At 44.8% G+C, this 12293-nt stretch overlaps 1 protein-coding gene across 14 annotated transcripts in view; it reads right to left on the bottom strand.

Annotated features, from left to right (window-relative positions):
* The window catches only part of LOC108930825 (CLIP-associating protein 1-B-like), a 75638-nt gene that overhangs the window by 32034 nt on the left and 31311 nt on the right, over positions 1-12293 (bottom strand). For all 14 annotated transcript variants that reach the window (XM_029251671.1, XM_029251667.1, XM_029251663.1 and 11 more), the window contains 11 exons: positions 8718-8855; positions 7072-7148; positions 6763-6855; positions 6471-6616; positions 5682-5817; positions 4864-4934; positions 4724-4783; positions 3757-3834; positions 2999-3166; positions 1004-1050; positions 608-781 (listed from right to left, as the gene is read on the bottom strand). In XM_029251671.1, coding sequence (XP_029107504.1) covers positions 608-781; positions 1004-1050; positions 2999-3166; positions 3757-3834; positions 4724-4783; positions 4864-4934; positions 5682-5817; positions 6471-6616; positions 6763-6855; positions 7072-7148; positions 8718-8855 — 1188 coding nt within the window. The remainder of the gene's footprint in view (positions 1-607; positions 782-1003; positions 1051-2998; positions 3167-3756; positions 3835-4723; positions 4784-4863; positions 4935-5681; positions 5818-6470; positions 6617-6762; positions 6856-7071; positions 7149-8717; positions 8856-12293) is intronic.

The following is a 12293-nucleotide window of genomic DNA, read 5'->3' on the forward strand; positions in this document are numbered from 1 at the left end:
TACTGCATATGTTTTACTGACAAATAGCTGTCATAATATATTACAATGTTTACTATAAACAAACAATTTTTTGCACTGAATACTGTGCAGTTAAAACTGAATTTAATTTTATATTTTGTCCTAGTATTGAGTGCTGCTTTTCACATTTATTGGAAAAACAAATAGATCATTTAGTGTAAGGAAACTGTCACGGATCATAAGATAAATCTCTGGAATGAAGCCGCAGACACTTTACCAACTCCCCAAGGGACCAAATGCGCTGCTGATTGAAAGTGACTGGGAGAGGTGCTAAAACACTCATCAGCAGATCCTCCTCATTGCACAATTTAATTATAATTGCTGCCCCTGTCAGGTTTATTAATGTTTCATTTTGACCATAAAAGCCAGTAATTTTGTGCATTTTCTTATCCAATATGTAAATGGGAACTAATGTCTTCATTACAAAAAAGGAGGAAGAAAGAGGAGGAGGTATTACCCATAGAGGGGTAGGACCCAGAGGGGGAAGGTGAAGGTGTTCAGAGAGGCATTGGACCCAGAAGGGGGAGGTGAAGGTAATACCCAGACAGGGGTAGGACCCAGAGGGGGAGAAGGGATGTGGAGGTATTACCTAGAGAGGCATAGGAGCCAGGAGGCAGGGCGGAAGCTGAAGTGAAGGGCGCTGCAGTGGAGGGCACCACTGTCATTCTGGCCTTGGCATTGGTGGCAGCGTTGACATCGATGTCACTACAGGAGCGCTGGAGGGTGCCGGGTGTGGAAGGGGCCTTGCAGGTCGTTACTTTTGCTTTAAAAGGGGAGAGCGATGGAGGCAATTACATCAGAAAAGTATTGCTCAAAGGACAAGAGCCAGAACTTAGACCAGCTCAAGAGCTCATGCTGCAAATAGTCCATTATATAACTGTAAGTTGTTTTAGTCAATATGAGAACACAAGAAATGTTGCTGTGCGACTTTTTCTTTGACTATGATACAGGGACATGACCGTTTTCCAAAACAAACATGCACTACCTCTGGAAATGCTGCTCCCCACCGGACTCTTAGCAGACAGGGGTCGACTGTAGGGAGACACACAGGGAAAGTTTTGAGAACCACATTTTGACTATCAGTATATAGTACTTTAGCTCCACAGGCCTATAGAACATACACTACAGTACTTCATCTAGCCAATGCTTTTCTCCACTTACATGTTTAGCTACTTATGGTTATTCATCCATTTCTATAACAGGGTAACTTTTACTGGAGTATGTTTTCAGGCTAAGAGCATTGCTCAAGGTACTACAGCCGGAGGTGGGGCAAGAACCTGTAACCTTCAGGTCCGAAGTCAGCAGCTCTAACCACTACACCACCAGCTACTCCAGTCATTCCAGGAAAGAAATGCTGAAGCACGTAGAGGGAGGAGAGATGAATTAAAAAACTGCTGGGCCCAGATTGACAAGATGCCACTCTTCACAGAGGTGACACTGAGGACAGGTCAGCAAACTCAAGCTTGTAATGATTCTTCAATGGCCAAAAAAAAAAAAAAAAAAAAAGTGCATTTCTGAGTGGGTCAGTTCCAAGTAGTAAACCTCAGTCTGTCTGAATGAGCTCTTTCCAATGAGCACAGCAAAAACAGCACTTTAAGAGCTCCGGGACGGATCAGACCGGATTTTTCTTGAAGGAAGTTAGATTTTAAGTTAACTACAGTGAAACCGAGGTAGAAAAACAATGCAGCTTTCAAAGCCTCTTAAAATGCTAGAACGGAAATAAAGACATTTGCAGTTTTACAAATTTTAAAGGTATACTCTTACAAAAAAAAAAAAAAAAAAAAAAAAAAAAAAAAAAACACAAATCAGTAAAATTTCACCACTTGCCAAAGGCCTGCCCGTCTCTCTACGTGTTCCAAACATTTAAGGAGTTCACTGGATGGTGTTCATCCTGTCCAAAAAGCTTCAACGCCACTGTAGTATATATTACCATTTTGTGGCACAGATCCAATGATTGAAAGTCATAGCTGCACTTTTTGTGTGGATGACAGAAGAGATTGGCCAGATTCAATGACCCAGTACATTTATGGGCCAGCACAATGGCACAAAAGGTAGCTTTGCTGTCTCACGGCACATGGATGGTGCGAGAGGACGTGGGTTTGATCTTCACTCAGTCTGTGTGGAGTTTGCATGTTCTCCCCATGTCTGTGTGGGTTTCCTCCGGGTGATCTGGTTTCTTCCCACAGTCCAAAGACATGCTGTTCAGGTTCCCCCATAGTGTGAGTGACACAGAAAGTGTGTTTCACTGACGTATGGATGTAAGGAGTGTAAGGAGTGCATCTAGCAGTGTACGTCACCACGGTGAATAAGGTGTGTGGGCATATAATACTACATAGAATTCAGTGAAGGTCACTTTGGACAGAAGTGTCTGCTAAACAAATAAATGTAAATGTTACAAAGTGCTCAGACCGCAAAAAATGTTTCACACTGGAATTTGTCCCATGTGCTCACAGTACTCTGGTTATCTTTTATAACTTGGACTGGAATAATGAATATTTCAATCAAATCTTGTCACTTTATAGTGATAAGAAATCAATATCAAAGCATCGAGCAACACGTATGGCCTGTATCATAGCTAACATGAAGCATAACATTTCCTGATAATAAATACTATGCATTTCAACATCAATCTGTACTGTAAACTGGTCAGGAAAATCACTTCTTATGCTGCTGTACATTCATTATGCAACAACTCTTATTTATAAAATTGTAAGTGGGCTGCTCAATCTCACCTACTTATGACATTAAGACATGTCAATGCCTAAAGGAAATACAAATTAATTCAAGAGAGTGAAACTTTTGAGGGATGTGCTATGTCCTAAAAATGCTTGGCTTACATTTTTTTTGACAGGTGATCAAATGTAATATATCTGGAGATGAGAACTATCTGTAAGAAGATCTCAGATTTTCGGCGAATAAGTACAAGGCGGCAGGTACGGTAGAGGCTTTTGCAGTGCTGGGGGGCGGGGAGGGGTCTCACTTCAAGCTTTCCTGGGAGCTGGATGAGGAGCGGTCCGACTGCGGCAGAGACACAACACTGTCCGAATTCTTCAGGTGCAGCTGCAGGGCCTTCTGATACGACAACTCGAGTGCCTGGAACAGATGCTCTGCCTCCCTCCTGAAGTGGCCGTGGAAACCCCAATAACACCTAGCGTTCGGGGAACAAGATAGGGCACCTTCTCTCAGCCTCAAACTGATACCAAAGCTAAAAGTAATACCATCACATCAAGTCCTGCTGATGTCTCAGAAACATGTGCGTTGAAAAAATTTATTCTATATCAAGGACAATCTAATTATAAAAATAATTAAAATTCAAAATAAAAGACATATTAAACAGTGTATAATTAAACTGAAAAACCTAAAAAGTTAAACCCACACACATTATCTGAACCGCTTGTCCCATACGGGGTCGCGGGAGCCTAACCCGGCAACACAGGGCATAAGGCTGGAAGGGGAGAGGACACACCAAGGACAGGACGCCAGTCCGTCGCAAGGCACCCCAAGCAGGACGTGAACCCTAAACCCACCAAAGAGCAGGACCCAGTCCAACCCACCGCGCCACCGCATCCTCCTAGAAGTCAAACCCATAAACTTATAAAACCTATTAAAGTCATTGGAAATTAATGAAACGATACATAATTTGGTTTTGCGGCATTAATCTTGCTTAAGGATCCTGGAGCAAAGAGCAAAAGCAGGTGAGATGTCTTACGCTGTCCGTAAAAACAAACAAATACTTACTTTCTAGCAACCGATCTTGCTTCCGAATCAGCATCATGGATCCCTTTCTTAATAGTCTCGGTGAGGACAGCAACATGCCTGGGATGGTAGGGAAACATGACTGGTCCTATGAGCGAGACGTCTCACAGCTGTCCCAGGACAGTCCAGGTCTTCACGGCGGGACGGCAGCCTGTTACACACTCCTGATTTCCTGATGCTGCAATGAGCCTCTTTTCCCGATACCTTTACACTGCAAAGCAGCTCAGGGTAGTGAAAGGGGAAGTAGGCAAAGTGGGCGCCTTTTAAAAAGGTCTCAGCAGGGTTGCCATGGAAACTGCCAAGACGCTGTCTCCTGATGGCTTTCTCTGCTCATTCATTTAACCCGTTAGGGCTCATCAGCTGCCAATTCAGCCGGTGCTCCCTCAGCAGCAAATCTGGCATTTTAAATGTCACTGGGGGAGCGAAGTCTGCACATGCACACACACACGGGCGCGCAAAGGTGCTAAACGAGCTGAAGTTGCTAGTTGGCCGTTTATTTTATTGACTTTTATACAAGAGAACATTAAAAAAAGCAAACAAAACCAGTCCTATGGAGAAGATTTATTAAGAAAGAGCAACTTGTGAAAAAGTGATAAAACTTCAAGACTGTTCCTCAGCAAAACTGAACCACGAAGCAGTACATTGAAGGTCCCTGTCCTTGGCATAGCAAGTTATTCACTTAGATGATGCTTTTCTCCAAGGTAATTTACAATGTTAAGATGCTTAGAATAATTTACCCATTTTATACTGCTGGGTAATCTTACTGCAGCAATTTAGGCTAAGTACTAAGTACCTTACTCAAGGGTACTACAGCTGGAGTTTGGATCTGAAGGTGCAACCTTTGTGTCATACAGTAAAACGGCAGCCCCCGACTGACGGTTGCTCTCGTCTACAAGATTTGTATGGAATTTTTGTGGGGTCCGACAGGCCAGGGTAAGGGTGACGGTACCTCTCTAGTGGGTGCGTCTGCCATTCCTGCAGCAGGAGGTCTAAGAACTCATAGCAGCGCCTGTTGAGAGACAACATAGTCTCAGAGAGTAGTCAGAAATTGTCCATTGGATCAGTGCACAATTATATTGTTTCCCTTACCTCCGGCCAGCCACAGACTTGGAAGTGCAGGTGCTGGTCAAGATGGGGATTAGTCGGGGATAGTGGGTGTGCTGGAAAACAGAGCTTAGTTTTAAAAAAAAAAAAAAAAAAAAAAAAATGTGGCATTTTTAATTTATTCATTCATTTATCTGAAGCTTTTATTCAAAGGGACTTACAATATTGAGCTACTTACAACTATTTACCCATTTATACAGCTGGGTAGTTTTGACTGTACCAGTTCCAAGGCAAGCACCTTAATGAATATTGCCCCAAAATCCATCATAAAATTTCATGCTCAGCAATTTAAGAAAGGTGCTCGGTGATTTTTGCGTGCAAGTTGTTATGGTTATGTAAAAATAACATTTTTAGTAGGGGGAATAATGGAAGGAGTTGCCATCAGAGGACCCCAGTCCAAATCCCAGTTCCTGTTGTAGATGCCTTGAGCAAGGTACTTACACTTAACTGATGCAGTAAAAGTTACCTGTACTTTTAGCTGTATAAAATGGGTGAATAATTGCAAATAACTTTACACTGCAAGTAAGCTAAATAAGTAAGTGTTTCATTTTGCTACAAGATCAATTCATGATGTTGGCAGAGCCCAACAGCACGTAGAGTACAGGCTTTGTTCAATGTCGTTTCAAAACAGTTCCCTTAAAGACTAGGAAAACTAAATTCATATAGCTTATGAATTAAGCCATCTCCCTGTAGCACAGCAGGCAGAGGGGAGAAAAAGATGTATAAATTTAAATTTTCCACATGCTTGGCAGCAACGGCCACCCAAGTGAAGACCCCCAGCCCATTCCCTGGCTGGCACTCACTCGGATGATAAGGCGGATAGCAGCGATGCCAGATGTGGCCATAACCTTGGCACTGTTGGGGACAAGGTTCAGGAGCGTTGGCATGATACTCTCTGCACCATGATCAAATCGGTTGCCCAGGACTGAAGAGAGGTGGCTTGGGAAAAGGAGGGAGGATTAAAAATAAAAAAATAATTTAAAAACGCACAGACACGCACACACAGTAAACTGCTGATGCTGCTAAACCGACTCTAGGACGCTTTTTTCTTATGATTACAGATTTAGCTGTCAGTTTTCAGAAATGCCACAATAAACTGTGGCATTAAAACAAAGCGCATGACTGCTCCCATCCATCAACTGGCTGCTCTTTATGTCTGCAGCCTCATTCTGTGCACAGGCAGGCAGCCCCCTCATCAGGCCTCATCTGCGTCGACTCATTAGCAACAAAGGAGTGAAATTAACGAAGCTGGACTCTATTCAGGACTGCGTTCCCCCATAAACAAGTTGGATCCACACATAAAGGTACTTATAAAAACCTTCCTGTTAACTTACATTAACATGGCTTATGAAGAATTAACTATGGATATAAGAGTAAATGGAGACCAGCAACAAAATACAATAAATTGTAAGCATCAACTGCATCCAGTACATTTATCAACAACAGTGTAACCTACATTGTAGGAGCCCTACACATACTCAGGTCATATTTACTAAAACAGAACAGGCTCAGAGGATTCGCTGCCAACTAAGGACTGAAAGGCCTTCTGGGCCCAAACCCAGAGCAGAGCTTCAGAGCTTTGCCCTACCTACCCGAGAGTAATACAGGCCTCCCGCACCACCTGAGAGCGGAGGTCTTTGGCTGAGAGCTTGAAGGCGCCTTCAAGTAGTCGGAGCTGCTGGAAAAACCCGTCGTGCTCCGCTGCACCAGCCAGGAGCAGGGACCGAACTTTCTTCAGCTGGCAGTGGTTGAAATTGAGGGATTAATGCATGAAGCCTAATGAACTTTTTACACTAATCAATAGTTAACAATGAAGGAATAATTAAGAAATAAGACGGCGATTCTGAGTTAGATGTTCTCAACTAAGTACACTTGTGCACTTACAGAAGCAACACGGAGCTCCCAGTCATGCTTATCATCAGACAGGACTTCACGGATCTTGGCCATGGAATCCTCCAGCTCCTTGTTAGAGTAAATCTTTGGGTATGAAGGCCAAAGGAAAGGCTCAAAGTGCTGGATCTCTTCACAGTTATGCTATCAGTCACTAATTCCCCAAAACCTGAATGAAATCTGTCTAAATACAGATAAAACATGCAAACTCCAAATGGAGCAGAGTATTTGAATGTACAGCTTTCGAAGCAAAGGGCAACAGTACTGATGCCCCATTGGTGTAGATCAAGCTGTCACCCATACCTGTACACTGGGCACATCCTCAAAGGCTTGAATGAAGTCCTCCTCGTCAACTGCCCCTGCACTCGTGCCCTCTTTCCCTGTGGGGGACACAGGTTACATACATCACCAGCCAACTGCCTCTCATGAATTGATCCCAGCTTAATGGGCGCTAGAGAGGCCAACTTGGATGCATACATTACTTCCAAATTTCTGGGCACTAAAAATCCCGAAACAGACATTTGAGACTTCACTGGTTCTGTTTGCAGAACATAAAATTTCTACAATCCTGTTTTTCACTTTGTCATTATGGGGTATTCAGTATAGGTTGATGAGGGGGGAAATGAATTTAAACAAATCCAGAATAAGGCTGCAACATAAAAAAGTGATTTTTTTTTCTGAAAGGACTGTATATATACATATATGATTTGTTACAAAGATATGTTATTTCTTGCAGAAAAGTAAAAAATATCCTTTGAGATATCTATGGGGGGCGTGGTGGCGTGGCAGGTTCGGATGGTGCCCGCTGTGTGGCGGGTCTGGGGTTCGAGCCCTGCTTGGAGTGCCTTGTGACGGACTGGTATCCTGTCCTGGGTGTGTTGCCTCCCCCTTTGGCCTTGCGCCCTGCGTTGCCGGGTTAGGCTCCGGCTCGTTGCGACCCCGCTCGGGAGAAGCGGTTGGTTGGTTGGTTGGTTGGTTGGTTGATTATCTATTTACAAATGTTACAGAGGGAGTATTCCGCTCTTGGACCAGGGAAGAATCAGAAGACAGGAATCCTTGAAGATGATGCTATGTTTCTTGGTTGGAACTTCTTTTCATGTCTTCTTTGTTGGAGAGTTCCTGAAATAGGATCGGAAGGCTCCTCGGACAGCCGTTCAGGTCAGAAGTGCAGCCAGTTATATTTTGATTCCCAGTGCATAAACATCCAAGCCCTTTCGTTGACATTACAAGGCGTTTTCACATTTGTTGTTGTGCAGTGCTTTCAATCAATAGCTCACTAAAGAATAATAACAAGCTCAGCTGAAACTAAAGCTTCCGTTCCCAGGAGCTCTAAGCACCAGGGCAGCATATCTATGATCTAGGTGGCCATCAGCCCAACTCACATAGCATCACAGTCCATTGGGTTTACACAGTAATGTCAATTACCACCTATTTACCTCACAGCAGGTGAGCAGACGTAACTTCTTAATAATTAATGAAAGTTCCAGCGGCTGGAAACTGTATACAGCCTGAATTTACAGACTTAACACTAGAAGATGCCCTTGAACAATATGAATTTGTTTAAATGATCACTACTGCTTTTTACCTTTAAATACTATTATCTTTACCAAGCTCAAAAATGTAACGTAAGTGAATGTTAGAAAAGCAGTTAATTTTGATTAATCACAGCAAATTCTTCTAACATCTAGATTTTTCTCTTCATTTACCTTTTTATAGCCCAGTAAAAACAAGCGATCTTCACCTGGTGATGGATCTAACTCCTGTGCAACCGACTGTCAAAACATGTGCAAGCATGGGTCTGCAAGTTGAACTGGAGGGGCAGATAGGCAGCCGAGAGGTCTGCAAAAATCCGTTTCCTACTCAGCTGGAGAGCAGTACCTTGGAATGGATGAGAATGGAAAACAAAGTGTGTTTCTGTCGGTTCTCAGCAGTGGGTTTCCATTTCTCACCTGGAGCCTTCGGGCCAGATCCTGAGAACCGTCTGCGCACAGAACCTGTGGAAAATGCCCTAGGTCCACCTTTACATGACGAAGCAGAGGAACAGGACCTGCTTCCATCCGCAGAGTCTTCGTCGTCAAAGTTCTTATCTGTAAACAAACACAACGCAGGTATTTACTCACTCACTCCCAGTCATAAGTCACTTCTCCAGCCGACCCACAATGCTGCTGTATGAGCTGTGTCGGACCTTCTAAACCATTCCCATGTATCTCTCCTCCTCATCTGTCTTGCTGTCCACATCAAGTTCAAAACTGTGGTTATGGCCTACAAGACAATCAATGGCTCTGCTCCCTTATGCCTACAGGACCGGATCACTCCCTAAACCCCAGAAAGAACATTCTGCTCCTCCGCCTCCGGCCGTTCGGTGCCCACCCGAGAGATTAAAAATGGAAAATGTACAGGTTCTCAGTTTTGGCTCCAATGTGGTGGAAAGGATCTTCCTCTGACACTCAGAGCTACTGAATCCCATTCCATATTCAAGAAGGGTCACAAAACACATCTTTCATACACACTACTCTCCGTGATCTGACAGGAGACTACGAACATCTGCATCTTGTTGTTCGTCACGATCACGTTTGTATTTCTTATGAATTCCACACCTATCTACTCATGTAACACATGGCAGGAAAAACAGTAGTGGGGGGCAAACTGACTGCTTTTGACAATCATGTGTCCGCATGTAAAGCTCATCTAAAGTGTGTTGGTGAAAAGGACTTTTGTTTACTCTCTTTTGTACACTGCCTTAGAGAAAAGTGACTGCTACATGAATAAATGTAAATGTAGGTCTGACATAACTGTCGCCCTATTCTTCAAATTCAAGTCCCCCAAAAGTTGACTGACTGAGCCTTCCAGTTTAACGGAACCCAAACAGCTAAACGTCATTTCACAACTGGGCGGTAGGTAACCTTTCAGCAATGTAACCAGGGGCTCTGGGTACACTCCTCACGGCGGTGGATGATTCTCACATTCAGCGTATTATCCGGGGCAGAACGAACCTCAACAGATGTCCTCTTAGGGTTAATACTGAGGACCAGTACCACCCTCTGAAGTCCACAGTCCAATGTAGACCAGTCAGAAGATTGATTTATGCTCTCAGTTGCAAATGAAGTCATGCAAACTACCCTCTGTGCCATGCCTGCGAGACCAAGGGGACATAAAAAACTTCCAGACCGGTGATCGATCAACATTAATTATTCAGCGCATCCGCACAGCCCCCCATGGCGGACAGCGCACCGCGTGTACATTTTCACACCATTCCTCTCGCTCAATGACATTTAGACACATGAAGCTTGTCGGACACAAAGCGCAAGGTTACTGTGGCAAATCATGACTCGCAGCACCGCTCGCTCAACGTCGATCTGCAGCATGGACAAAAGTGGAAGACGAAGGACATCCGAAGACGCGAGCAGCCCACCTCTGTCCAAGTACAACTCCGGAGTCACGTCCGCAGTCCGCAACACTTACTAAGGTATTTACTAATGTTAACGGTGTCACATTTCATTGCGTCTCCGTCTGAATGGTGCCTTTCCCTTCTTCGTTTCCCCACCGTCAGTGAGAACGTGCAGGACCGCCCTCCCAGTGATATCAAACCCAACTGTTCTCCCCTCCCCACGTTACCCTTTAGCAAGCAAAGGCAGCACTTACGAGAGCAGAGCTTCCTGCAGACCAGCTTCCGGAACATGCCGCCGTGGGGGGGTGGCCCGCTCTCCGAGACAGACCCCTTGCTTCCCGGCTCCCGGCTCGCAGATTCACACGGTCAGTCCTCCCAACACTGTCTCTCTGGCTGACCTGCTTCCTGTGTGCATGTCAGTGCCGGGGGTGTGGAGTGGAGGGGGGGGGGAGGCTGGGCAGGGCAGGGGGAGGACCTGTCTGGTCCCCGAGGGGTCCGTAGCCATTGTGTCACTACGGTCAATGCTGTCAAAACCTTTTTATAAAGGGGCTGAGTGGTACTGGTAGTACGTCACTATGATCTTGCACCCTCTTTGCGGAAGAAGCTGAGCGCATCTCAGTTCTTTGTGTGGATGGAATCAGTTGCAATCATTTATTTCATATTTATTTCACATACGAGACTTCACTACGACGTTGAAATAACAGTGACGGTAAGCGATGGGCCTCGACACCGTAGTGCCGACACTGAATTCAGAAAGTACCTATTTGCACAAAAGCATGTAGGCAGCAGCACAGTATCAACTGAGAACATGTTTTATTAGCAACACGTAATTGGGAAATGTACCAGTCATCACTGACGGCTCGCCGCTCATCTCACTCTTAAATTCGATGACTGCATGGATCAATATCTGGCACCGCAAACTTAAGATATGCATTTTAAGGGTACAGGGCTAACTGACTGAGAAGCAATCCAGAAGAAGGGGCAGCCGGTAGTGTAGCGGTTAGAGCTGCTACCTTTGGACCCAAAGGGCACAGGTTCAAATCCCACCTCTAGCTATCGTACCCTTCAACAAGGTATTTATCCTGAACTGCTCCAGTAAAATTAACCAGCTGTATAAATGGGTAAATAATTGTAATTACCATAACATTGTAAGTCACTTTGGATGAACAAATAAGTCGCAGCTAATCAGACTTTACATTTGTTTATTTAGCAGGCACTGTTCTCTGAAGTGACTTCCAATGAACTCTATGTAGTGTTACCAGCCCACACACACACCTTATTCACCAAGGTGACTTAAACTGCTAGATACACTACTTGCAATGGGTCACTCACCAATACATCAGTGGAACACACACACGCTGTCACTCACACACTATATCAAATGTGTGTGTTACTCTGAAGTAGAACAGACGATTAATATTTGCCACAAATGCCAAGCCAATTAAGCGGTACCTCATGCCCTAGGTGTCGAACCAATGTAATGAAACGGCCAGGGGTACCAACCGCCCCACCCAGCACAGGTGTAATGTTGCTCAACAAGATGTGCCCCATGTGACACCAACACTCATTAGGCTGGTCTCACCGCACTACCGTGGTAACAGTCTATCTCTGGATTCCTCAGCTTCACAAGAACAGCGGACATCACCGGTGTGCATCTCCGCGTACGAAACGTACCGCATTGAAAGAGCACTCGAGGTGGGGCTCCTGCCGCTTGAAACGGAAAGAGAAACGGGTTTCCGCTGGGGCTGAGGTAGGGCTGAAACGAGTCCTCGAGCAACTAGTTTAATTAAAAATGATTGCATTAAATGACTCATTTAACTTTAATTAAAATCCTTCGAGGACCCGTTCCATGTTCGCGTCTTCCATCATCATGATGCACGTTACTGTGGAGGGGAACAGTGCAGCTGCACGGTTGGCAATTGCCGTAGCACAGAGAGATCACGCTGTCAACATGACACGAGCACACAGGTCAAAAAAGTGGAGGATTTGCATTCGCTCCCGATGTCCGTACTCCACACTCGAGCCCAGTTGTTGGTGCTATGCACCCTTCAGAGTGTGCGCGCGTGTGCGTGTGTGCGTATACTCTTCTGTGGTTGTTCTTACCTTCTTGGGCACTGGTTTTTGCCCCCTACAAATT

This window comes from Scleropages formosus, chromosome 5 (assembly GCF_900964775.1).
Source record: "Scleropages formosus chromosome 5, fSclFor1.1, whole genome shotgun sequence".
NCBI classification, from domain to species: Eukaryota; Metazoa; Chordata; class Actinopteri; order Osteoglossiformes; family Osteoglossidae; genus Scleropages; species Scleropages formosus.